The following is a 27,306-nucleotide window of genomic DNA, read 5'->3' on the forward strand; positions in this document are numbered from 1 at the left end:
AAAAATGTAAAACCCAATTTCCTACAGCAATAACTGGCTTAATTTTATTCAGGAATCTTTTGGAACAAAATAAAATGAAGCTGTCAATGTCTGAAGACTGAATGCCCGAAGAAAACATCTAATTAACTTTCTTGTCTTCAAAAAGTTGTACTGACCATGAGAAACTGCTGACTGAATAAAAAAGGAATTACACTTTTAGAGGCTTGATAATGAGCCTAAGATTTAAAATAAACACAGGCATCTGATTTTAAATTTCTAAAGTCTGCAGACTTGCCAGCTTGAATGTATTTGCACACTGAATACTTAAAATCCTTTACATATTTTATTTTAAACACAGTACCTTCGGAACTGATATGACTCATAACTTCATGATTTATGAATTGATACGCCTAAAATAAAAAACACACCTCACTATTCAGTTGTACAAGAATGGTTTCTTCCCTTGCTCAGCTGTAGTGCAGCTGTTACATTCCCTTTACAGCAAATGCCACACAGGTGTTAAGCGCAGCCTCAGAGGGCTGTAAACCCAGTCTCCACAGGAACAGCATTCAAATGTGCTGTGTTTGTGCTGTGAACACAGCCAGGGGTTCTCAGAATAAAGCAGTCACCGGCTACAGCAGCCTCGCTCTCGCCAGCTGAAAGCTCCAGATGAGGCAGGGCTTAGGTCCCGCGCCTATATCGCGGCTCGTCTCATCGCGTCCCGGCTCGCTTTGCTGTGTCCCAGCCCCTCTTGCCATATTTATATTTACATTACATTTATTCATTTAGCAGACGCTTTTCTCCGAAGTGACGTACATCTCCGCAAAAATACAATTTGTGCATTACATTAGGAGAAATAGCTGCAGACGTGTGATTCTCAAGTAAATCTAGTTTGTTACTTTCCACTTGATGCACCGATGTTTATCGCTTGAGTAGGTGCATAAAACGCAGGATAGATGAATCCTGACGACCTCCTAGTATTTTTTTTTTTTTTAAGAGTAAGGTACACAAACAAACAATCACATACAATGCAGGAGTAGCGGCTGTGTAAAGGCTTATATCTGGGCGTGATCATGAAGGTATGGTGCATGTACATTTACACCACCATACATGAGCTGGAGGGATCTTGGGCGAAGTGAGTCCGGAAAAAGCGAGTTTTCAGACCCTTCTTGAATGTAGACAGAGTTTCAGCAGTTCTGAGTGAGAGGGGAAGGTCATTCCACCACAACGGAGCCAGAACCGAGAACCTCTGTGCTTTAATTTTCATGCACGGGACAACCAAGCGAACAGAAGTAGATGAGCGAAGGGCTCTGGTTGGGGTATAGAGGTTGATCAAGTCCTTTAAATAGCTGGGAGCAGTTATATTGAATTTGATGCAAGCAACTATTGGAAGCCAGTGCAGAGAAATGAGTAGAGGAGATACATGGAAACGCTTTGGTAAATCAAACACATATCCCAACATATGTCCATGCCACAGCATCACACCGTCCTGTGTCGCTTCACTACTTGTCCCATGGTACTGGTAATTGTTATTATTTCTTAACTGACATTAAAAAGTATCTACTTGATTCACATAAACATAAGCCATGGAGCTGTATAATCTTGCAAGATGCTTTGGATAGAAACCTGTGGTATAAGATGCCAAGCACTGGTGAATGTTTTTGAACTTAAAGTGTCCCTAGCAGGGAGGCACGGTGGCGCAGTGGTGCAGTGGGTTGGACCGGGTCCTGCTATGTGGGTCTGGAGTTCGAGTCCCGTTTGGGGTGCCCTCTGACGGACTGGCATCCCGTCCTGGGTGTGTCCCCTCCTCCTCCAGCCTTACGCCCTGTGTTGCCAGGTTAGGCTCTGGCTCCCCGTGACCCCATATGGGACAAGATGATGTGTGTGTCCCTAGCAGGTGTTGACTCATTAAACCGTAATGCTCATTAAACACTGGGCACTGCAACATTTCCAATTTCTTGTTACAAACCTGTTCAAGGGTATTACAGATTCCTTCCTTAGAGTTGCATTATCAACAATTAGATTCTAAGTGTGTGTTCCTAACCACTGATCAACTTGATATAAGTTACGTGTACAAGCAACTTTCTTACATAATAAGTGTTACGCCCACGGCCTCGAAATGATCCGATGCACCTTTGGCTGATCAGGGAGATGAGCATAAAAGGACGACGAACCGTCCAGATTGCGGAACCTCTTCGAGCCATCCGCTCACCAACGGCTGTGCTCTCCTGTGCTATTGCTTGTGTTCCTGTTCTCTGACCCTGTTTCCCTGTCCCAACGATTTCCCGGTATTTTCATCTTTCCACTTCGCTCCTGGATTAGGGTTTTCGGATTCTCGTTTTTGCTTCGATGTTTGCTCGTCGGAGACCCTTGCCTGTCGTTGACGATTCTCTCCCCCCGTCCCTTGTCGGTCCAACAGCAAAGGAAAACGGTGCAACCGCACTTGGGTCCATCGCCTCCTTGCAACCATGACAATAAGAATGCTGAGTACAGTCATAAATGGACTACAAGCCAAGCAAATAACATCCTATACTTATGAAATATTTCTTTATTTAGTGAACCAAAATGTCAAATTTCTATACTAATGTACCTGCTACTCTTTACCCATATAGTATAAAGAAGTGTAATTTTCACAGCATCAGTTCTGAGTGAGTTCCTTAATGAAGGGCACTACAGCAGGAGGTGGGATTCAAACCTGGGTCTCTCAACTGCAAGGTAACAGCTGTAATAACTACACCACCTGCTGCCCTGGAAATGCAGCGCTGATATAACACAAACACTGCTGCCTTTTAAAGAAAATCCCTGCTCTTCTTGTGCAGGGTGACGGTCCCCCTAGCACAGAATCAGCTGAAGGAACCTGTTGTAATGCCTGCACATGCACTCTGTCAAAGGAGGGCACTAATGGGTAGATAAAATGCCCTAACCCCCCCCCACCCCCGGCCTCCGCCTCACCCCAACTTGTTTCCAGAGATCTGGCACCTCATTAAGAGCAGCTGCGACAGCTTCCGATTCTCATTCACAGGGCACAAGTATGAGAATGGGACAAGCAAAAAGGTGGGATGGTTTTTGCAAGGGCCAGCTGCTTCATATGGCCAAATAATCTTCGATTACAGCCTGGGGTGAGTCTCGAGGATTTCAGAACACCTTGCATCTATGCGTGACGTACATGTTTATTCGATACGCTTATGCTCACATCAGTAGCTTAAGTATACGCGCAGTATGCCAGAGACTGGTAGTCCATTCAGAGACTATGACAGACTAGGGTTCTGTTGATATACGTGCAGTATGCAAACATGTCTTTCTCCTTCATGCACTGGGTGAGATGCTGAGTTTGTGTTACAGTTTGCCTGTGGACCTGAAGAGACAGCAAGCTCCCCGGTACGACTCTGCATCCTGCTCCTGCACCGTGTCACGCGAGGCCGGCGCTGATGGACTTGAGCCGAATGTATAATTTAGGAAGCCCGTCCTCAGAATAGCCCATCGCGAGTCCCCTGAAGGGCCTCCGCCCAAACACGCCAAACCCGCCAGGATCCCCGGGAGATGCTCCACAACACAGACACAGCAGCCCCACCCAGCAGGGTTCCTCAGTTCTGGCCCGTTCTAAACACGTGCTCGTCGTTCCCGTGCTACGGAGCGGGGGAGCAAAGTTCTCCATTTGAGAGGAAAAAAGTGAGGCAGAGTTTATTTACTTATTTATTTCGTGCCAGTCGTCCCACAAAAAGCAGATACAGTAACCCTGAGAGAAAGAGGCCTGCACCAAGGTCAGCACAAGTGATCTGGCCAGGCCCGGACAGCAATCGGGGACAAGTGTGGAACCTACGTACAAGCAATCGCTACTGACCCCCTGGTAACAAGCGGAACAGTTGGATCACTTTTATTGAGCGTAATTCTGCAAACACGACACAGGTAGTTGGCCAGCTATGCAGGTCACAGCTGACAAGTGCCGACCAGCTTAGGCCGAGCCGAGGTTTCCGCTCATGGTGGACCACCTCTGATTACAGTGATATTACTGAACTCTTCATAGACCAAAACACGTAAAAGGCAAACGGTCAGCCCCCACGTTCAGGTCCACCATATGCATGCACAAACTGACAGCTATGGGCCTGGAAGAAAGCAAGGGGAATCATGGGAATTTAAGAACAGCACCATCTCCATGAGCATGTTTTTTGGGCAGGGTTTGCTTTTAGTTTATTTATTCCTACCTTCTTCTTTCATCATCAGCATACAAAGCAGAATTCTCAACAATTTAACTCTTCAGTGGCCGAACTCCTCCTCCGGCAAATGTTAAAGTAGCCGGCTTGGGCCTAGCGAGGTCCATTTCTGCTGCAATTTCCACATCTTTAATACAGTATCTAGTCAAGTGGTATCAGGCATATTTCTGCTGTACTTATTTATGAAAAGCTCATTTTAAGTAAAACATACAGTTCATGTTTAGATCTCCTTGTATTTGCAAAAAATGGTACGGCTGTGAACATTTCTCACGTCAACAGCTATAACCATGACTGTGAAAGGCAAGTATTTTAAGTACAGAGGTACACTTTGTAGTACTGATGGCTGTACGGATGCGCAAATCTAATTTTTAACCAAATAGACCACTTTCGGGAAAGAAGGATATTTCCATGTCAGCAGTAATATGAGGTGACAGGACAGACAATGTACTGAAGTGCAAAACTGTAGAACGGATCAAAGCCGTGATGCTGCTGCGGGAAGAAGGATAACGGGACACCTTGCTCTCTCCACAGACCACAAGGACCTACGTCAAGCACAGACATATGGTGGGCGTCCAGTGTGGGGATTAAAGTGACGTTTCATCCCACTGCCTGGAGAGTGAGCTGGCAGAGCCACATGGCACATGGACCTGCTCCGGCTTCAGGGCCGCAAGCTCCGCAGTTCGTATTTCATAGTGCCCTCGAGCCGAGCCACTTGTCCATCTTCAGACCAGCAATGACCAAGCTGGAGGCAAACGCAAACATGAAGTTAGACAGCCAAGGTTGCACCTCCCTTAGTGGCATGCGGACAAGACATGAACCCCTGGCAGTGTGGCAGTGTAGTTATGTTTTCTTTCACCAAGGGGAAAGGGATAGTGGGCCCTCAAGCTCCTGACACACACACACACACACACACACACACCATAATGCAGCCCCCCCCCCCCTTTACTATTGCTGCACCAAAAGATCACATAAAAGAAATACATTGAAAGGCAAATTAAGATCACAGAGCCAAATTGCCTAAATAATGTGACTTTTAACTGAAACACAGTGCTTCACTGGGCTGCACATCCACCTCACATAGCTCCAGCAATTTGAAACTGAATGAGTCACAAACACTGAATGTTCCATCATGCATTTTCTCTCTTTTCTGCTATTGTTCTTTTGGGAAACCTGAGATTTGACTGCATGACCAGATGCATGTATGTGTATGTGAGCAAAAGACTGGCACTCCATCCAGAGTTCATCCACTGTACATCCTACTGCAACTCAAACTGGATGACCAGCTAGATGAGGCAGTAGGCAACACAGTGTGGTTAGAGCCACTGCTTTGTACGTCAAGTACCTAGGTGCAACTCCCACACCTTGCTGCAATATCCATAAGCAAGGTACTTACTCCGAGTAGATCCAGTAAGATTGCCCAGCTGTTAAATGTAGTAAAACGCCAAATACATACATACATACATACAGATACACACACAGGCTAAAGCTGCTCATCCTGAGTGGGGTCATGGCGAGCTGGAGCCCAATCCAGCAGCGCAGGGCATGGGGGACACACACACCCACGGCAGGTCTGTCACAAGGCACCCCAAGCGGGACTCAAAACCCAGACCCTCCAGAGAGCAGGACCTGGCCAAGCCTGCTGCACCATCGCACAACTGCACCACCACCCCCCCCCCCCCCCCCCAAATATTTATTATGAAAACCAACAATGTTAAAGGAGATTTTTTAAAAAAAAAAGAAATCTTGATAAACAACCTGAAAAGAGAGACAGGAGTGAGAGAGCAACATCCATATTTCATTCTGTTATTATCAGTATTATTTGAATTGAATACTGTAATACTCTTTGTTCCACTTGCAGCTTCGATTAAAATCATTCACAAAAAATTGTATGCTGTGAAGCTAGTCAGCTTTACCGTCTTACATGAATCACCTCAATTTAAAACGAAACGCTAAATTGAGATACAAGGAAGGTGGAAGAGGGAGAGGCAGGAAGGAGAGAGAAAGACATAAGCAAGCAATCTGAATTTGGCTCCTGTGAAGAAGCTCTTCTAAGAGCAGGGGATAAGCCATAAGGTGCTCTCTCCTCTCACTTCCTGCTTACATTCTGAACCCCCAGTTACACCCCAGTGAAGGCCAGCAAGTGGAAGCCAGAAAAGTGAGGAGCACAGAGAGAGGAGGTCATAGAGGGAAGATATCAGAGAAGGAAGAGGCACACCTGGAGAAGCCTGCAGAGGGACTCCATAGAGGAAGAAGGACAGAGAACAAGAAGGCATAGAGATGCGTTACAGCAGGATTCATTGGAGAATGAGGTACATGGAGAGAAAATCTGATAAGAAAAAGAAGATGGAGGCTGAAAAGGACAGAGAAAAGAGGCATTAAGAGTTGAAGGAGGGGAGAGATGAAGGCACCCACAGTAAGAAGATGGCATGGAGGAGACCAGGTACAGAAGAGGGCTGACATTATGGAAACCAGAGCAAGAGAGGTGGTAAAGATGATATAGACCAAAGCAAAAGGAGGGTATAAATGAAGGAAACCAGAAAGAGGAAGGTTGAGATGAAAGAAAGCAGACTGAGAGGGTGGCAAAATGATGGAGTGTGGAGCAACGGGAGGGCAGAGACGAAGGAAACCAGAATGAGAACGATGGCATTAAAACAGAAAGGAGTATGGGGAAGGCAGAGATGAAAGAAACCAGAGAGAGGTGGGCAGAGGTGAAGGAGAATACATCAAGAGGAATGCAGAGATGAAGAAAACCAGAAAGAGAACTGGGTACAGACCCACAAGTGTCAGAATATTCCACCTATACTGTGGATCGAGCAGTTTGCAGGTCTTAACACTCTTTCAACATGGGAAACAAACTAAGTGCCCCTTTTTGGCCTCTGACTGGCTAAAGTAATAACCAAGTAAGCAAGGGTGCTTTGCTGGTTAAGTTCCTTTGATTCCTTCAGATGGTGAACTTCTGCAATAGTGGACTGGGACCATGCCAAGCATGACAAAGGCCTTCTGTTGAACTTTACAGGGATCTTCTACCCAGTTCTTGGCACTCTGAAGCAACACTTTCATCTCTCCAGTGGAAAATCTCAATCTGTGCATGTCCCTTTCATAATCCAGTCTCAGTCATACAAGGAAGTTGGGTGCAAATGCCACAGCAACTACACGGTAAAATGGGATGTACGCTAAAAAGTTTCTGTCAACATTTATACAGAGAGGAGGTGTTAGACAAGGGGATTAGCCCTGAGGCCTCAACATTAAAAGAATGGTGAACCTATTTATAAATAATTCGTAGGTTCGTTCATGTCACCTGAATAATAATCTATAAAGAAAGGTTACTGGGACAGCCTCCATCCATCTATCATCAACAACCACTTGTCCCAAGTAGGAGCCTTACCCGGCAACACAGGGCACAAGGCCGAAGGGGGAGGGAACACACCCAGGATGTGACGCCAGTCCATCGCAAAGCGCCCCAAGCAGGACTCAAACCCCAGACTCACCACTCAACAGACAGCGGCTGAACCCTCCACGCTCCCTCTGGGACAGTCAGTCATGCATTTTGCCTGTTGGACCATTGGCCGTTATCACCATCTCTAAAAACAGCATCCCTGACATCAGTTTTCAGTCCTCATCCAGTTCTTGTCATATCCTTTTCACAGTATACGATAGCGCTTTAAATTAAACATCCACAATTTCTCCTGTCCCGTCCTTCAGGTATTGCCCTTCAAAGTCGATGAAGGATGTTTCACAGACCCCACCGGTGCAAAGTTTCAGAGCAAAGTGCTCATTCACAGAAAAACCGCAGTGGAAAGGAGACAGCTCCTACTACAGCAACTCTAGGAGTGTCACATATACGATTTCACGAAAAGAAGAATGCGTCCCAGAAGAACGACGGTAAAAATGTTCAGTGAGTTGCAGCTGAGTGCTGCTGTTCCAAGGCCCAGTAAATGTTTCAATCTGCACCTTTTGTTAAACAGCACAGCACATGACTACAAAACCAGACAGTCATATATCTCTCTTTGCATGCTGCATTTCCCCTTTCTGTGCCACACAATTAGCACACACCAGCACCCAAGAGTCTCCCCCACACACACACACACACACACACACACACACATACACAGACACACACAGACCCACCAGGCCCCAACAAACACCAGCAGCCTGTCCTCACACCTGATCTTCCCCACGCCCGAGATGGGAAACTAGCTGCTGAACGCTGCAGTTCGTGACAGAAAGGATTTGTAATGTAGATTTCTATCAAGTCCAAAAATCTGGGCCAGAAAACATCAAAAGAATTTACTTCAATAAGCTTAAATGGAACTGCGCAATATGCATGCTGCAGATATTTATATCAGCCAGTCATGGGCTGAAGAAGGAGGTTCAGAAGACACTCTGCTGCACAGAGAGCTCCAGCAGTCCCATCTCAAACCCTTCACAGTGGGAAAAAGTGGGAAAGAATGCAAATCCGCTGCTGCTCCTCACAGTGCTTCTTAATGAAATAACACATTTACCAGGAAATTAGTGAATTTTTATTCAACGGGTAAACTTACGATATCGCTGCACTGCAGTCCTATCTTATCGGTACCAGCAGTTCACGAAAGGGCGTTCTTTTCAGGGCTAGGTTTTTTTTTTTTTTTGCACACACACTGTCTAAACCACTTGTCCCATTCGGGGTTGCGGGGAGCCAGAGCCTAACCCAGCAACACAGGGCGCAAGGCTGGAGGAGGAGGGGACACACCCAGGACAGGACACCAGTCTGTCACAAGGCACCCCAAGCTGGACTCAGACCCCAGACCTATCAGAGAGCAGGCCCCGGTCCAAGCACTGCACCACTGCACCCTGCTTATGTTTTCTAATTATGGGCAAATATAAGGTCACAGATTCAGATACCTGGAGGGACACTTGGCAAGCAAGGACTCTTTTCACCCGTCACTTTTTTAAGGGTAAAGTGACGGGTGAAAGCTAAATTGTATGTAGAGGCCAAGCTGAGTAATAATGTCTACTAAACCTACTGTATTTTATCAGATCTGAAGCCTCAGTAAAAAACCTAGGGTTAGAAATCAGAAAGCCTGCTTGTGACCCTGGTGATTGGGCTTTGAATCGCTTTCTTTGAATCCTTCTCTTCCCAGGATGGTAAAATGTATGAAAATGTGGTTATAATACCTGGCTTTATGAGGAGTGGTTTGTGAGGCTGCTCTGCAAGTAGACCCATAGACAGCTATTTATTATTATATTATTTCTCTGATACCTTTGTCTGAGATGACTCACAGTACTAGGTTTGTGTACTAAACAACTTACAATTATTTACTCATTTATACAACAGATGCCAGGAGGTGTGGTGGAGCATGCCTGCTCTCTGGAGGGTCTGGGGTTTGGCTTGGGGTGTCCCGTCCTGGGTGTGTTCCTTCCAGCCCTGCACCCTGTGTTGCCGGGTTAGGCTCTAGGTCGCCGCAACCCTGCTCGGGACAAGCGGCTTCAGCTAGTGTGTGTGTGTGTGTGTGTGTGTGTGTGTGTTTGTGTGTGTGTGTGTGTTTACAGCAGATGCTTATTGATGCAATTCAGGAAATGTGAACTGGGGCCATTTGAGTCCCGCTTGGGGTGCCTTGCAATGGAGTGGCATCCCATCCTGGGTGTGTCTCCTCCCCCTCCAGCATTGCGCTCTGTGTTGCCGGGTTGGGCTCCAGCTTGCCACAACCCCACTCGGGACAAGCGGTTTCAGTCAATGTGTGTGTGTGTGTGTGTGTGAACTGGGGGCTTTCACATTCCAGGGTGACAGTCCTGCTACTTACTTGCAGGTTGTTGTGTACTTAACTAATGCTGGAGGCTCCACAATAAGCTGCATCCACTCTCCACACACACACAAACATTCATGAAGTTATTTTCACAAGTAGATGTAATGTTACGCAGGACCTCCTTATTTCATCTGATGCCCCTGAAAATAATAACCAGCCACTGCCAGAAGCAACGGATGAATTCTGGGTCTCATTAAGATGTGAGCTGCATTTTGGGCTCCACAACAGACTGTGACAATGTGTCTGCGACGTCCCCAGGACGTATCCCACATGCACTAATCTTCTCACCAATCGCCAGGCATTACAGGCATAATTAAAGGCCCCTCTGTCCAAATACCACTCCACTTTAATGATGCCCCATCTTCACACCACACATCTTCCTGAATTGCAAGTAATCTTAAATGCACCCCTCCTGGCCAGGGGTGGTGGTGGTGGTGGTGGTGGTGGACTGGGTTTCACCAGGTCCCGCTATGTGGTGGCTGTGGAGTTCAAGCCCTGCTGGGGGTGCCTTGCTCCAGACTGGCGTCCTTTCTTGGGTGTGTTCCCTCCCCCTCCAGCCCTGTGTTGCTGGATTAGGCTCTGGTTCATCATGACCCCACTTGAGACAAGCAGTTTCTGACAATGCGTGTGTGCTTCAGACCAGCTACAAAAAGTTCATAATTTTCTACGAGTCATAAATCCAATCAAGTTCATTGCCAAAACAGTCATAACAGAAAATTAACAATTCACTTTCCATTTACAAAACGCATCGAGTGTGGATTCTAATTTCAGTTATTTCTGTAACTTAAACCGTATCAAATGTTTTTCTAGAGTTAGACTGAATTCTGGTAATACACTGAGGAACAGACTGCACTAATGCACCACTGTCATTTGCAGGATGACGATATGCTGCTTTCTTTGGACCAGAGGGCTCAGAAAAAGTGTCTAGGGCTCGGACCGATGTGCTCCATGGCTGTGACTTTGTTAGCGGAGGTCAAAAGTACTGGGCGAAGAGAAGCTGCGCTTCCGTTGATGAAACGCGATCATTCCACAGCTGACTGTGACTTGACAGCTTCAGGATATACAGTATATTAAAAATTCAACGTGAAAATAAAATGGTTCTGGATTAAATTATACACCTCTGTGGGCACACTGCCTGTTCTGGTAACTGTGACTTTATCTGGGTACAGAAATAAAGTGATATCTTTATTTTAGATACTAAAGAGCTGAACAGTTGTAAATACAAAGTTATAGCTACATCACGTGTTTTTATAATGTTATGTTTTTTATCACTGATGTGAAATTAACTTCATAGTACATTTTAATGAGGCTAATTATTATTATAGGGTATAATTCTCAGAACCCACACACAAACAATGTCTACAACCGCTCGTGCCGAGCGGGGTCACGGCAAACCAGAGCCTAACCCGGCAACACAGAGCGCAAGGCTGGAGGGGGAGGGAACACACCGGACGGGACACCAGTCCGCCGCAAGGCACCCCAAACAGGACTCGAAGCCCAGACTCGTAATTCTCAGAACCTCCCATTTTTATTCAGTTACCAAGCTGGGTGCTGAGTGGAGCAGTTTATGCTGTGAGTACCTTTCTCAAGGGTACAACACTAAAGCCCCTGCAGTGGCTCAGACCAGCAGACCTTAAGGGTACAAGTCTGTGATCTTAGTCATCATGCTGTCTGCATTCATATCAATCATTGTTATTTTTAGTCTTTTAAATTTCCGGTTCATGTTAGTATTACAGCCATAAGGCTAAAAATGTACAGTAATAAATTATGAAATCCAGTATGCACAAATCTGTGCTGCCCCTGACACTTGCAGAAAGTAACATCATTAGCCACACCCCCCCCCCCCCCCCCCCATGCTTAGAATGATGTTCTGACTGCTTCTGATCTAGTTACAGAACCTTAGAATTGACATATAAAAGCAATACTGATGATAACAAGGATCACCACCAAGGGAAGGTGTGATTAATGGATTCTTGAGCAAAAAAAATAATATATGAGCAGTGGGTGTGGAGTGTGATTTCTGGCACATAGCCATTCCGCTCTGGTCTGGGACAATCACACACTCTTTTCCAGTTCTGGTGAGATTCAGAGCTCACCTTGAAGTCTCAGTGCTTCCCTAAATACAATCTGCACAGGTATATGGGCAAAGCTGAGCATGACTTGCAGGAAATTCCTGGACCGTTAAGTCTGGGGGGTATCCAAGCTCTAAATACATATCATTTTATGCATTTGGAATTAAAACGGCTTTATCAAGACAATATCATGCCTGCAGTCAAGTAGATGTTTAATTAAACCAGTGCCAAACTGTGGCTAAAAGGCAATGAATGCCAAAACAATATTTGCATAAACACTTAAGGACAGCGCAGAGTGCAGTGAAAGGGACAAATAAAATTCTCAGAAATAAATTGATTGTGGAGGGAAACCATACTGAATGGATTTCTTTAGCCTCTGTTTACAATTACCTGCAAACAATTAACAGAATGTCTTTATGAAATACGAGAATCCGTACAAAAAATGAAGTTAAAAACATTTCTAATTGTACTTGGTTGTTTGTTTCAGCATCAGTCACGGTGTTATATTATTGTTTGATACAGCGCAGCGGTGAAGATTCATTCAACTGGCACATGCGGAGGGAGTCGTACCTTCAGCCAGGACCATAACAAGGCTAGAAAAGGAAGTACCTTCAGCTGGCTACCATGTTGTGTAACAAACATTGTGTGAAAAAGGCAGATATCAGAGTAAAACTGGCGAGGTTAATTTATCCACAGGTGCAGATTACTCCCCGCTGACATTAAGGGCTTGTCGACTTATTACAGACCAGAGAGGTCCAAGCCGGTTGAAGATCAATATTCCCAGAACATGTCGGCTGGGCCTTGCTGCCCCGGACCAGAAGATCAATACATGGGAAAGAGGCATCTTAAATCTATAAATAGAGAATCAGCCAATAGGATATAAAATCCTCAAACCCCCCCCCCCCTCCCCGCCCCAACCCCACAGCCTACAGTGAAAGCTGAGTGAGACCAAGATTCACTCACACACGCCCTGCCGCTCCAAACCCACCAGCCGCACCTATGACTGTGTGGGACACTATTTCCACAGCATCACTTAGAAGGTCCGCCTAACTGGCTCTCCAGCTCTGTCTGGATTTACCCCGTCTGAAGAGGAGAAAAGCATCAACTAAATGAATAAATAAATGAAGAACCATTAGCGGTTGCAATGCCAAAAAACACGAAGACATTTCCATGACACTGCATATTAGTGTGGAAAAAAGTTTTATACCAATATTGTTTTTTTTCAGCTACATAAGTCATAAAACAGGCTAATTTCCAAAACCATGGTAATTCAGAAGAAACTGTAAGTTTAATTTCAGCTTGATTTCTAACTGAGCTACTCATACAGTATATCAGTATATACAGCACAGAACACATTGTGTTCCCATTAAGACAGACCTGCAAGAACAGAATTACCCTTTTTTACACTGTACCTCAGTTGGGTGTGCTCTCCGCTCAGCATCCATCTGTTATAATGTTCCCTGTCTCAGCAGGAGCTACGGTATGTAGAGTGCACACAGATTAAACCAAGCACAGGATTTGGAAGAAGCCCTGCTTGGAGCACAGCCTGGTTTTGTAAATCCAACTGGTCAGCTATTACAGAGGGCCGGTCAAATAAACCATACCGAATCCAGTGACAGGGGGTGCTGCGGTGCAGTGGGTTAGAGGGGGCCCTGCTGGCCGGTGGGTCTGGGGTTCGAGTCCCGCTTGGGGTGCCGTGCGATGGACTAGAGTCCCATCCTGCTGTGTTCCCTCCCCCTCCAGTCCTTCACCTGTGTTGCCAGGTTAGGCTCTGGCTCCCTGCAACCCCACTTGGGACAAGTGGTTTCAGTGTGTGTGTGTGTGTGTGTGTGTGTGTGTGTGTGTGTGTTTGCGTGAATCCAATGATATATGAACTGCTCTATAAGGTGCACCTCATGAGAATGAATTCTCTGTATCAATTATCCTTAGATGAAATGCGTGTTTATTATTTTAGCTCATTCATTCAGTGGTTCTAACCACTGCGCCACCTGCTGCTCCAGATAGTCATACAAAGTGAATGTATTGAAAAAATGGACCCCAGCAAAACCGTATTGGCACTTAGGTAAATCAAAACAGTACACTTTTGAACACTCTTGACTCACTACGTTCATTGAAGAACAGCATAACTTGCATCACACTGAATCTGTGCATTAACAATAGATTCGTATTAAAATTCTACACTTGGTATTTAGAACGGCCATCAGTCAGTAATAAAACAACTGGCTTCGGAAAACAAATCTTTTTAAGACGTGTGCGCCATGTGAACTGTAACCCGGTCTCCCCGAGTCTGTCACCACAAAAGACAAATAGCTTCTGAGTTAACCTACTTGGTTAAACAAGGTCAAATGTTAATAGTGCCAAAGGCCTTATTATTCCTTTGAGTTCTCTCCAAGGGTAATGGTTCAACACGCTAAAGCACAGCTGGGCCCCTGGTTTCCACCCTCAGCTCTGTAAACAGCACGAGTAGCCAGCTTTTTTTCAAAACAGTACTTTTTACACTTCTTTGACACAGGTGGAACCCATGCACTCGATGTTCAATGTCTATGAATTAATGAAGAAATGTATTTTTCACAAGTGTACAGACTGTGCAGGTACAGTAGCTATAGAATTAATAATTAAGAGCATCATTTTTAATAAGCCCATTTAAATCAAACTTGAGTGAATTGCTGTTTTGGACAGGAAGCAGTGTACGGGGAGCCTTGATGGGAATTATTTAATCCGCGTGTGACTCAGCACGTCGCAAACTAACTCCTGCATGTAAATCAGGCGCATGATGAGCCGTTGTCTTTCCCAAGGCAGCCACTTCTCCCACCGGACAGCAGGGCAAGCCGACCGTGTAAATTCCCATCCATCCTCGGTACACATGGGATCAATCCTCTGGATGCAAAGGGCGAATCTCGCAGCACGTTATAGATAATGCAGCCCACATCACCTGCTGCTGTAATCGCCAGCATTTTGGCCCTGCTCATGTCTCTTCACCCTAATAACTCCCTGATTGAATTAGGAGCAGTCAGGCTCGCTTGAATTACGTATAATTTAATGCTCATACTTCAGAGCAGGGACTTCATTGTCGGTGCTGCCATTTCAGGAAATGTATATCATGACATCCTTCAAACATCTAGGATGACTGCGAAATGTGTTTGCACCCCGTTAAACATTTTACAAACAACTCTTAAATTGAACTTTTTTGTAATTGCAGAAAAGATAATTGTATTCTTTAATTTATGCACAACGGAATTGATACAAATGAGCAAATGAGCATGTAGTCATCTTTTCTAAACTGGATAAATCCCTTATGATAATCCCAATACATTAAAGAAAAGTAACGTGGCAGTACGTGAATAAGCCACTAACTACTGTAACTGAAGGCATTCAGCCAGGCTCTACTGAATCATTTCAATCGCACTGTGTGGAAGTAAGAGATAGCAAGAGACAACATTTGACTTTGTTCATATGAATATTAATTCAGTGTCACAGTTAATCAGCACGATTAGAGTACATTTAAAAGCAACAATGCAAAACGGTTCTGTTCAAAATGAGCTCATTGTTTTGCTTCCTTTGCCAGATATATCTTATACAACCGTTCTTGATCTCCCTCAGCAGTATAAGCGCTGCTTGCCTAATTGTGTGGCACATGAAAAAGATGGAGATAATAATGTAATATATGACCCCCTTGAATGAAATTTTTTCGAAAAATGGACAAGTGCCTCTTTAAAAGCAGGTTGATACTCTCAGCTGGCTTTTAAAGCAGGGACACGGTGTAGAGAGAAAGCGTTGAAACAATAGAGCGCAAAGGCACTATGGCCAGCATTGGCGGTGCTGCAGTTTTTATTAACGCGAACACACTCAAATCCCATCTACAGCTTGCTCACTTCTGTTGTGCTCCAGGTGCCTTAACAGAATGAGCCCAGAAAGTGCGTGGGTCCACAGTCACAGAGCTCTGATCAATTATGCTCCAGCTTGCAAGGAAGACATACACTGCATACATATGTACAGCGACGCATTCTTTCAATATGGTGTAGGTTAACGACCATGGCTGACTGTTTTACTCATATATGCAGCAGGATGATTTTCTTTAAGTTTTTCAAGGTATGCAGCAAGGTGGGAAGCAGGCAATGTAGGGGCTAGGGCCACAGCTTTGCAGTTGAAAGCTCTAGGTTCAAATTCCACCCCTGCTGTAGTGCCCGTTACAAGCTACTTGCCTTGAATTGATACAGTAAAAATACCCTGTTGTACCATTGGGTGAGTCATTATAACTGTCTGAGCTTGGGTTGGACCGGGTCCTGCTCTCCGGTGGGCCTGGGGTTCAAGTCCCACTTGGGGTGCCTTGCGACGGACTGGCGTCTCGTCCTGGATGTGTCCCCTCCCCCTCCAGGTTTACGCCCTGTGTTGCCGGGCTAGGCTTCAGTTCCCCACGACTCCGTATGGGACAAGCAGGTCAGAAAATGTGCGCGTGTGTGTGTTTGGATCAAGGGTAAAGGAGCAGTTGCACCTGGAAATTCCAACATCAGCCATGTGTCCCTCTTATTATCAGTGGTAGCTTCACAGGGATACAAAAGTTAAAGCAAATGTTTGGGTGTGTCTGAAATAAAAATTAATGGCAAATGTCACTCAGTATTCTCTTAATGCAAAAATCAAAGTACAATAATCCATAATGACATTAAGTGTGTCTGTAGCCTGGGAAACAAACACAGATGAAGAATGAAAGGGCAGTGAGATGCCTTGAAGTTGCCTGAATTTGTGTACTTCTGTGCCACTGGCTTTCCAGTTTTCCCTCCCTCCAAACACACACACACACACACACACACACACACACACACACACACACACACACACACACACACACAGAGAGACCTTTATGCCCATTAAAGCCGTGACTTAAATGCAAATCACAGTTAGCCTTCAAGGCCTTTGCATGTGGTGATTCATCATTTGAACTAGGTCTGTGTATAGAGAGCCCAATGGGATCCTTGCACTACTTTCCGCAGGTTCAGTGTCATCCCAGAACTAATGAGCGCAACACCGTCTAGGTTCTCCCAAATTCCACTTTCACACAGCATCTAGTTGACACCCCTGTTACTGCTGTCACTCGCAGTAACACCCAGCACACTTGCAGGTGGTTGCTGTTCCCATCTACCTGCCCGCATAAGGCTGCTCTTTCTTTTTCTTTTTGCAGCCCCAAAGTAGAAGCCTTTACAGTTCATAGTTACAGAATGTAGTGTTAAAATAAAGACCTTAATTTTGTATTTAGGTACAGGGTACCCTGTATTTTAACATACCGAAAATGTCTGACAAAAAAAACCATGCTTCAAAACACGAGAGATGTTATTTATAGGAATATTGTAACGACCCACGTTACTGTGTTTAGGCAGGAAATATGTTCAATGTAAATAGTTGCATTGTGGGAAAAGTGTGAAATGTGGGTGTGCAACCACTGGGGGCACTTCTGGGGAAAATGATGGGGTGACCGTGTTTGCCTATGGGTGCTAAGCAGGCTTGGAAGGTTGGCAGGAGATATAGGTCCTCTGAGTGAGTGTTTTGTTTTCCTTGTACTGATGTTCAAAGAAATTGTTCAATCTGAATACTGCTCCTGTGTCCTTTTTTGCCCCCTTCAAACCCATGGTGCTGCGTGCCACATTATGATGTTTTGTAATAACAGGTTCCAGAACCAGTGGTATAAATAGTGTGTAAGTCAATCTTGGATCAGGTTCAATGTTTAGCAGCAGCTAACCAGGATTACTACAATAGCTGGTCTAATTAATCCCAGCTCAATAGCTCAAGTAGTATTTGCAAACATTTCACTGGACTTATTTTCAACAAGGGCAGTGTACAAGCTTGCTCTTTTGCATTTACCGTCACGAGTGAAAAAAAAACTTACATGAAAGCTGAAAAGTGTTAAATTTGCACCTGGTTACATATTTTGGTTACAGTGTGCTGAATCACTACGGTATACAGTACACCTCTTCCTACATTGTTAACACACAGAACACCAGTCTTAGACATCACTGATAATATTAGTGTAAAGTGCAGCCAGATGCAGCTGGTGAATAGCTCTGAACTACCTATTGCTCTCTGCGGTCTTATCAGCAGTAGCAGATCATTCAAATTAAAACCTTTATTTACCTTTGGGGTATGCTGCTCAGACCTTTACCACATCTAGCTCTCCACAAGCTCTGCAGTGTGTGGCTGGCTATTCATTCACATGACACTGCACCTTCTTTCACATGTAATAAAGCAGGCTACTAATTCCAGTCCTCAGAGGCCTCTGGGTTTGTCAGTTTTGGTTCCAACGCATCTTGTAATATAGCCAAACGAATTCCACAAGTAAATCACTTGCCCATTAATAGCCAGGAATAATGAATGAAAGTAATTTCTGACAATAGCAGTATTTTTTAAAGCCTGGTTTGATGGTACAATACGCAGAGCTGATGCCATACAGTACGAAGGCCCGGGATTTGAATTCTACCCTTGCCGTAGTGCCCTTTATCTATGTTAAAGTACCCTTTATTAAGGTTCTTACCCTGTATTGATACAGTAATTATTATGCAATTACTCAGCTGTATAAATGGGTACCTTATTATAAGAAGCATCATAAACAAACCTATAACTGAAAGAATAAAGATCATTAGAAAAAGCAGAACAAATGATAAAAAGGAATTGATATCAGTGGACTGAATGCACCATGTATCTAAAAAGCAGGTAATCAATTGGTCGAGTACATTAAGTCTCTCACACTGTTTTTAATCTACATACCAGCAAATGTCCTTATTTGCAATTTGGCATGGAAAAATCTTGCATGACAAATGAGTGCCTGGCCTTGCTCTCTGTAACGTCCTTGCATACGTGGCATACTGCTTGAAGATAAACTTGCTAACAAAGGTGGCCATAATCAACCATCCATATCAACGCCGACCAAGCTCCCGACCACAGCTGTTCCTCTCCCCTCTGCAAATGCATTTTATTCAATCTCTCCAGTGAGCTCTGATTGCATCACATCAACTTCTGCCGTTTCCAGCCATTTCCGTACTAATATTACATTTGGAAGCAAAACAACGCATTTCATTCTGTGATTCAGAGGTTTTTCTTCTTCTTTTTTATAAAACAAATCTTCCAAGGAGAGAGTCAGGAGACAGGAGATTTTCCACTCGGCTTGCCGCAATCTCAGCTTGATGGGCGACCTTCAGCTGATGTCAGGTAACAAGAAGCATTGTGTGCAAACAATAAAAACTAAAAATTCATATACTGTAGCAGTTAAATCAGGTGTTTGTAAATTATAAATACTCTTGTATACAACTCCATGTTTGTCATGGCCACATGGTTAGAGAGTCACAGGGGTACCTAAGTCTTTTTGTCTGGATGCCCCCAAAGAGAGTCACAGCCTGCAGGCAAGAGGTCTGACCCCTTTCTTCAGCAGCAGGCTCTATATGAAGATTCACATACAGTCGCACACACACAGGACCACTTCAGAGCGGACTCCGACTGACACGCAATCAGTGCACGCGAGTGGACATACATGTATGCATGCACACACTGCTATGCAACAAAAACATAGTACATTACCCCACTCACACTAGCTGCAAAAGCTACTTTGATGCGCAACATTGCAAATTCAGTGAAATTAATCTGGCCTCAAGGGGGGGGTGCGGTGGTGCAGCGGATTTGGCCAGGGCCTGCTCTGTGGTGGGCCTGGGGTTCGAGTCCTGCTTGGGGTGCCTTGCGACAGACTGGCATCCTGTCTTGAGTGTGTCCCCTTGCACCCTGTGTTGCCAGGATAGGCTCCGGTTTGCCGCAACCCCACTTGGGATGAGCGGCTTCAGCCAGTGCGTGCGTGTGCATGTGCATGTGTGCGTGTGCATGCGTGCGCGTGCGTGCATGTGTGTGTGTAATCTGGCCTGAAGAATACCACATAAATGATTTTGTCATTACATTCCTGAAAAATATTTCACCATTTTTTAAATAAATATGTGAAATTAAAAAGTGATATTTTAGCCAATGGTACATGAAGGGATTCCTAACTACGGAATACTAAAACCGTTACAGAGAAGCCACGCTGCCTAGTAAATCAGGACAGGCTGCTGTCACCTCTACATCTTGCCTAAACGTCCGGTGGATGTACTGTATTCATTGAACGATAAATGTACAGACCTAAAAGCCTCCCTACTTGCTTCACACAGCAATATAACACCATGTCAGGTGTGTGTCACTTTTATTTAAAGTCACCCACAACAGTGTTTGCAGTCCCACTGTACTCCATGCACCCTTGGTTCGTTCCTGTCCTAAGAATATTCAGAGGCTGAGGTCCTTATCTGTGAAACTGTGATCATAGTCCAAGATTTTGCTGTTTATCTCATTGCATAATCAGATAAAATCTCTGCCTACACTAATTTAAAACCTGTGTGTCCCTCACATGCATAGCAAATGCAGCTTAAATGATATCAAGGAACTTCATCGTAATTACTCATTCAGAAGGTTTTGTATATTGAAGAGCAATAAAGGTAAGAACACTCCTTTGCCTGAATTGCTTTGCTAGTAACAGCTGAAAGCAAGTGTACAGAAGCAATTCATGTGTATCTATAGAACACATCTTAAAATTTCAGATATTGCACACAAACATACACACACATACTATGCATGAAGTATTTTGTATGAAGACTTAACAACGCACTATACTTTCTCATAAAATTACTGTATATCATTCATGAGTATTGACTTATCTATTGATTATCTATTGTACTGATTCCATTTACAGTGGCAATAAATAGTGTGTTTTTAAACATTGCCTCTTTATGAATTTATACATAAATCACCCTTAGACAGTAATTGGAGTTCTCAACATCTATGCTGTAGCAGCTGTAAAGTATCACCCCAGGCACTCGCTGTCCACAATTCAAGGCCAGGACCTTTGACTCATCCAGATCGGGCATGAGTAAAAGATCCAGGGGTCTACTAAGAAAGTATCTTATACAAGCCAAACCAAAATTTGCATCCACAACTTTCTGGTTTGACAATTATACGGTATTTGGCTTTGCTCTAATATGGTCTTCATTGTTCCTTGGTGCTCTTCCACGTGCCATATCCCCCACATGGAGATGGAGGGAGTACAAGGAGGTCACGTGAGCGCCTCATAGAAGCAAGCAAGTGCAAAATAGCTATAGCCCATCCCTGTCCTGACGTGATTTTCAGAAACTCCTTCGTTTTCATGTTCAGACTGTCACATGAACTGGCAGTCCACGTCTTATGTAAAACGATGCATTCTTCAGAATGTTGGGTATTAGTTTAGGGGGTGCAGTGGTGCGGCGGCGCAGCGGGTTTGGCCGGGGCCTCCTCTGTGGTGGGTCTGGGATTCGAGTCCTGCATTGGGTACCATGCGGAGGACTGGTGTCCTGTCCTGGGTGTGTCCCCTCTCCTTCCAGCCTTGCACCCTGTGCTGCCAGGTTAGGCTCTGGTTTGCCGCAACCCTGCTTGGGACAGGTGGTTTCAGCATGTGTGTGTGAATTATTCGTTTATTTCAGTATCAAGGCATTTCTGGAAAAAAATTTCATTTTCTAATTACTCACGTTAAAGATTTTTTGTAATAATATGGTGATAATAGAAATATGGAGATATACACGTTCATGTTCGAAATAAAAATATTGTAGAATGCACTACCAATATACAGCATTTAAACTATATACAAAAATACATTTTAATACAGTATAAACTAATGCCACCTTTCTCATTATTTCCAATATAACTAATAAATTTAAAGTATTATATTGCACAGTGTAGCTGTCAGTCTTCGATATATTAAAGTGTATTATTGAGTATATTAGTCTATATTGTGTGTGTGTGTGTGTGTGTGTGTATATACACAAGCCTCTATAACTGTAACACTTTATCTCTTTGTGCTTCACATTCTGGGTTGCCCAGGGGTAATTCCTGTGCAAGATTAAATGTGTGAGTTCCCTTCAGAGGCACCTAATGGGGTAACACCCCGGTGACAAAACACACCTTTCTCTCTCAGAGTGAGCAAGATGACAAGAACACATTTTTTGAAGCTTCCTCCACGAAGTAAACGCCCGCGTGCGTGAAATTGCAGCTCACTGCTGAAAATTGGAAGCTCTGCAAACCTTACAGCTCGAGAAGGGGGTTGGGGTGTGGGAGGTGGGGAGGGGTGCTGCTTTGCTGTTAATTGCTTGTGTCAAAGCCTCCTCTGATGAGGAAGAGAGAGGGGGAGGTTGAGCGGCCCATTCCATCAAGCACTGGTAACTCCTGGTAATGCAGTTCTCACCCACCGGAGTCACAAAGGAGTACGGCTTTCATCTAAACCAAAAAAAGCCATAGCTCATGCTTAATGCAGGAGCTCGTTCTTCAGAACTACACCACCATGCAAGGTATGGTATCTCTGGTCTCCTGGCTGTCTGCCAAGGCACAAAGCCACATTAGCAGCCTTTGAGTTCTGTTAAATATTTGTTTGTGAAATGTGTAAGCCTTTTACGGATCTGTCTGCAAACCCTGTTATCTCAGGTTCACTGTGGGATTGATTATGCTAGTCTAAGACTATAAGTCAATCCCCCACCCACACACCCTCGGACACAGTTTGGTTTGCAGTCGCATGGCAGAACTGTCCTCCTTTCAGGCCTAAGACGCCACTAAAACACAGCAACAAGGGGTGGAGGTCTCAGTCGATGAATTATTGACGCTTTCTTTTACAGGCTTTTCTCATCTACAGTAATAATGCTATTGAATTCTGTTCCATCGCTTTCCTTACACAACCAGGACTGGATCAATGTGCAACCGGCCCCTGGAAACATGGAATTCTGTTTGCAGCACTGTGTCTTACCACAGGATCTTGGGTATGTCAGTGGGAGATGTCCTGACCGCCCACTCAGACAAAATCATTACCCACATTCTCTGTGAGCAGTCAAAACTCAAATACCTGTGAACAGATTATTACTCTTCCCTCAGGAGCTGGAGGGTCGAAAGGTTTGGCACACTGCGCACTGCTGTTTCTCCTAAACCGCTGCATAACTCTGAAATCCTGGACACAGTTTCCTGCTGTGCTGTAATGGGTCAATTATAGCTGTCAATTATAATATATGAGGTGCAGCTGTATTGCTCATGGTGACTGCATGTCAATGTTTGCAACTGCTTGTTGCATAAGCTTACAGCTTGGCACATAATTAGCTTAGCAAGGCAACAAGGGTGGGTCACATGTTTTATAGGAAACATCACATGTCTCGGAGAAAATTTCCTGGATACCTTTGAGGTACAAATTATTACTGTCACTAGATAAAGACATCATTACTACAGATTATAGGCATTCTGAACATTGTTACTACAAAGGGTCAATGAAGAATGACAGATGATGGAGCCTGTAATTGTAGTGTAGGAAGGGTGACCTGCTCTTATGGGAGTCATCAATACCTTAGCAGCCCTTAGGTAGCCTTTCAATCAGCTGGCCATCAGCTGCGTTGCTTAACTGCTTTGAATCCTTCTTTTAAAAGCACTGGAAGTGTCTGCTGCTTGGGTGTGTCTGTCAGGCACTTGTGATGCTCCAAGCAGCTTGGTGCAGGAGCCTAATGCATGCCTCTAACAAAGCCAGATCTTTCACTTTACCCTAATGGACTGAAGACATCAGCAGACGCATTCACAGATCCCAGGACCTGATTGGTTTGAGATTACGACACTAAGTTTGTGGTGCTACTGGAGGGGGTGGACAGTAAAACATGGCTTCCGTGAAAACAGAAAGTGTGTGCTGTACCTCTGTCAGGTGTGGGTTGGGGTTGAACCCGCACTGGTTGCAGACCAGGGCACGGCACTGCGTGCAGTTGTTGCAGTTCGGTGGATCAGTGGAGACCGTCAGGTCTGTGGTGTTGCAGACGGGGCAGAGCTTGCTGCTGGGCATGGGGGCAATCTGCGGCACAGAGTAGGGAGAGGTGGGGGCGCTGCCCCGATCTGGTGATACGGAGGGGGACCTCCCGGATCGGCTGCCGCTGACATCCACTTGAAGACTGCGCCTTGAGGCATGCAGGCCAGGGCCATGCTTCAAAGCCGCCGCCTGGGCCTGGCTCTGCGTGTCCGTGGGCTGGTGCAGGCTCTCATGGGCAGCCAGGCGGTAAGGCTCCCCTCGGCCCCCCACCCCTGCTCTGCCGTCGCCATAGCTGGGACTCACGGGTTTTGTGCCGTGCTGTTGGTCAGTATGGACGGGTCTCCCGGCGAGCCTACAAAACAAAGAAAGAAGCAGTGACGAAATGTGGCACCTTCCCTGCTACATGATGAACGGTACAATTCAGCGATACCAGATTGTGTTTGGTACAGTCTTTTGCGATTAAACTGAGCTCTTTACAGTCCTTCAGAGGCCCTGAGGAATCGCGTTACTATCCATGTTGCTGTATAAGCACCACTGGGGCTATCAAGCACATTGAGATATTGGCAGTATTGAGTTTCACATTAAAACATATGAGTACATAGAAAATGGTAGAAAGAAGGATGTTTCAGGAGGAGATTTTAGCTGTTTCTTTATGGTTTAAACCGGAAAATGACTGGCAGCAGTGTAGAAAGCGTCCGAAGCATTCTTCACATGTGTAGCAAAAAAGTGACAATACTGCAGTCAGCATTCCTGATTTGTCACTCATTTATTCACTGTTGTTAGCTGCTTTTCCTAGGCAGGGTCGTGGTAATCTGGAACCTGTCTGGAAACAGAGGCCACTAGGCTAGGGACAGAAGACATCAGACAGGACACCAGTTTACTGCACGCTGTTTTGTTGTTGACCATTGATTATTGACTCCTGAATGTACAATTTGTCATTTAGATGTTCTCTAATTCCTACAAAAAGGAGCTGATCTAGAAAAGCATATATTCCTTCATTAATGGATAAAATTTTGGAGCAAACTGCCACAGAAGTGTCCTTAGGTAAAGAAACTCACAACACGCAAAGAAGATTGCTTGGGGTGGCACCTCCTCAACTGAGGGACATGAAACTCATTCAGCACACACTTCCACCCCTTCCGTACCGCAAACATGAAATGGGACACAGCCGATGAAAAACTGATCAAAGCACAACCTTACTACTTATAACATAATTCTCTCAGGACAACCAACCAAAGAGCAGGTTGCTGATTCAAGTAATGTAAGAACTTGAATATGATGTCCACCCAAACTCTTTAACTGGAGGGTGGTGAGAGGACTATGATGAGCAAAAGTGGCTGGCAACAGATCTCCTGCCTCTTTTCTCAGTGTTTCCATTTGCCCGCCATCTACTGGTGCTAGGGGTCTCTTATTGACCGCTGTCAGCAAGGAGAAGGAGAAGAATGACGAAGGAGAGGAAGACAAATAGAACAAATGCAAACATATGGAAAACAGCTTGATGAGCCCTGGTTTATATTTTTTCTTCAATAAATGATGTATAAAACAATTCTAAAATGAAAAAGGCATACTAGAAAGCAAGTCTGAATTAATATTTTATGTGTTTGTGCTTTACACCAAAGAAAACCCAGATCTACAGGAATTAAAGGATTTTCTTCAGGCAAAAAATTTTATCCAACATCATTTGCTTCTTTGCTTGCTTTGACAGTAACTGTCAAAATGTAGGAACATAAAATTATTCACAGAATCAACAGAATTTCAAGTTTTACCACAAAAAATATTTGGAAATAGTTCAAAATAATTCCAGCGCTACTGGGGGGCGTTGGTGGCACAGCAGGTTCAGCCGGCGCCCACTGTGTGGTGGGTCTGGGGTTTGAGCACTGCTTGGGGTGCCTTGTGACGGACTGGCGTCCCATCCAATGTGTGTCCCCTCCCCCCTCGGCCTTGCGCCCTGTGTTGCCGGGTTAGACTCCGGCTTGCCGTGGCCCTGCTCGGGATGAGCGGTTGTTGACGACGGATGGAATTCCAGTGCCTCACAGCACCTGAGATGTTTGGGCTTAGGTTTGAATCCTCCTCTGTCTATGTGAATTTGCATGTCCTCCTGTCTATTTGAGTTTCTCTGGGTGCTCCAGTTTCTTCCCACTGTCCAAAGACATACTTCAGGTAGACTGGGGATCTAAACTGCTTGTAGTGTAGGACCATGTGAGTTACTGGGTGTGGCTACCCTGTGATGGACTGACATCCCATTCTGGGTATATTCTATTTAGCCTTATGTTTCCAGGATTAGCTCTGGACCACCGCAACCCTGACCTGCACAACCGGTTCATGATAATGAATGAGTGAGTGTGATTAATAAATAATTGTATAATATCAAACAGGAGAAAAGTATTAGGTATGGCCTAACCCTTATCTTATCGGTTTGGGACTTTGTAAATACATACATACAATTAAAGGACAAGGTAGAAATTTACATATTTACATACAGCTCTTGTCCAGGATCAGTGGTGGGAGCGACAAATGCAAAGATTGGCTATTGGCCTCACGCTTTCAGGATGGTCTTTAAACTGCAGCCAATTCTAGCATTGTTGCTCTGAAAATGATCAAGAGCCTCTACATTTCTTAAAGGCATAGATGTACAGTGGCGTCTTTTTAGAACATCTTATCCCCATGTATTTAGGAGGAGGAGGGGTTTTCTGCAAGCCCCGAAGTGAGTATTTACCCATCCATCTTTGGGAGTATGGCTTACGAGCTGGGTGCCCCTGAATTATGGCATTATTACCTACAAGATTATTCAAAGATAATAATGAGGGATTGATTTCAGCCCACTGTCAAAAAAGCTGGCAAAGAACAAAAAGAGACTGCTTATCTACTGAGATCGGGGGACGCTGAGAAGTAAAGGTGCCTGGCTGGGAGTCGGCTCTACTAATGGGCTTTCAGTTGCTTTTCCAAACCTTCCTCAGTAGAGCTGCATATGCTTCATAGGACTCATTGAAATCCAAATGAGAATGAGAGCATCACAGTGTTGTTGCGGCCTAGCAAAAACTACCGCTCCACCAAAACTTAGTTTTAGAAACGCAAAATGGTGTGGCAGCTTTAGCTTTTCCTTTCATCGTACCCTGCTCTTAGACATAATTCTTTGTAGGAGCATGCGCTGTATAGCTACAGAAGTACCGTTCCTTCACATGGCATGAAATAGGCATGGTGTCTACATTTCAATGTAGACCCTGAAAATGAACAGAGAGATCGCAGTACAATTGACTATAACAAAGTTGATGCAAGCAAACTATTCGGTTGCAATGACAATCATCTTAAAGACATTTCGGTTAAACGTTTAGCAGCTTCATTGAAAAATTGCAGTGTACTAATTGCGGGCCCTTTTGCAAGCCGAAAGCCTGCGGTGTGAGTTTCCATTT

At 44.7% G+C, this 27,306-nt stretch overlaps 1 protein-coding gene across 4 annotated transcripts in view; it reads right to left on the reverse strand.

Annotated features, from left to right (window-relative positions):
- The window catches only part of bsna (bassoon presynaptic cytomatrix protein a), a 132,340-nt gene that overhangs the window by 84,896 nt on the left and 20,138 nt on the right, over positions 1-27,306 (reverse strand). For 3 of the 4 annotated variants that reach the window (XM_029247358.1, XM_029247360.1, XM_029247357.1), the window contains exon 2: positions 23,789-24,248. In XM_029247358.1, coding sequence (XP_029103191.1) covers positions 23,789-24,248 — 460 coding nt within the window. Of the gene's footprint in view, positions 1-13,457; positions 13,479-23,788; positions 24,249-27,306 lie in introns of those variants that run through there. The other variant, XM_029247361.1, reaches the window with a different exon arrangement.

This window comes from Scleropages formosus, chromosome 2 (assembly GCF_900964775.1).
Source record: "Scleropages formosus chromosome 2, fSclFor1.1, whole genome shotgun sequence".
Lineage (NCBI taxonomy): Eukaryota > Metazoa > Chordata > Actinopteri > Osteoglossiformes > Osteoglossidae > Scleropages > Scleropages formosus.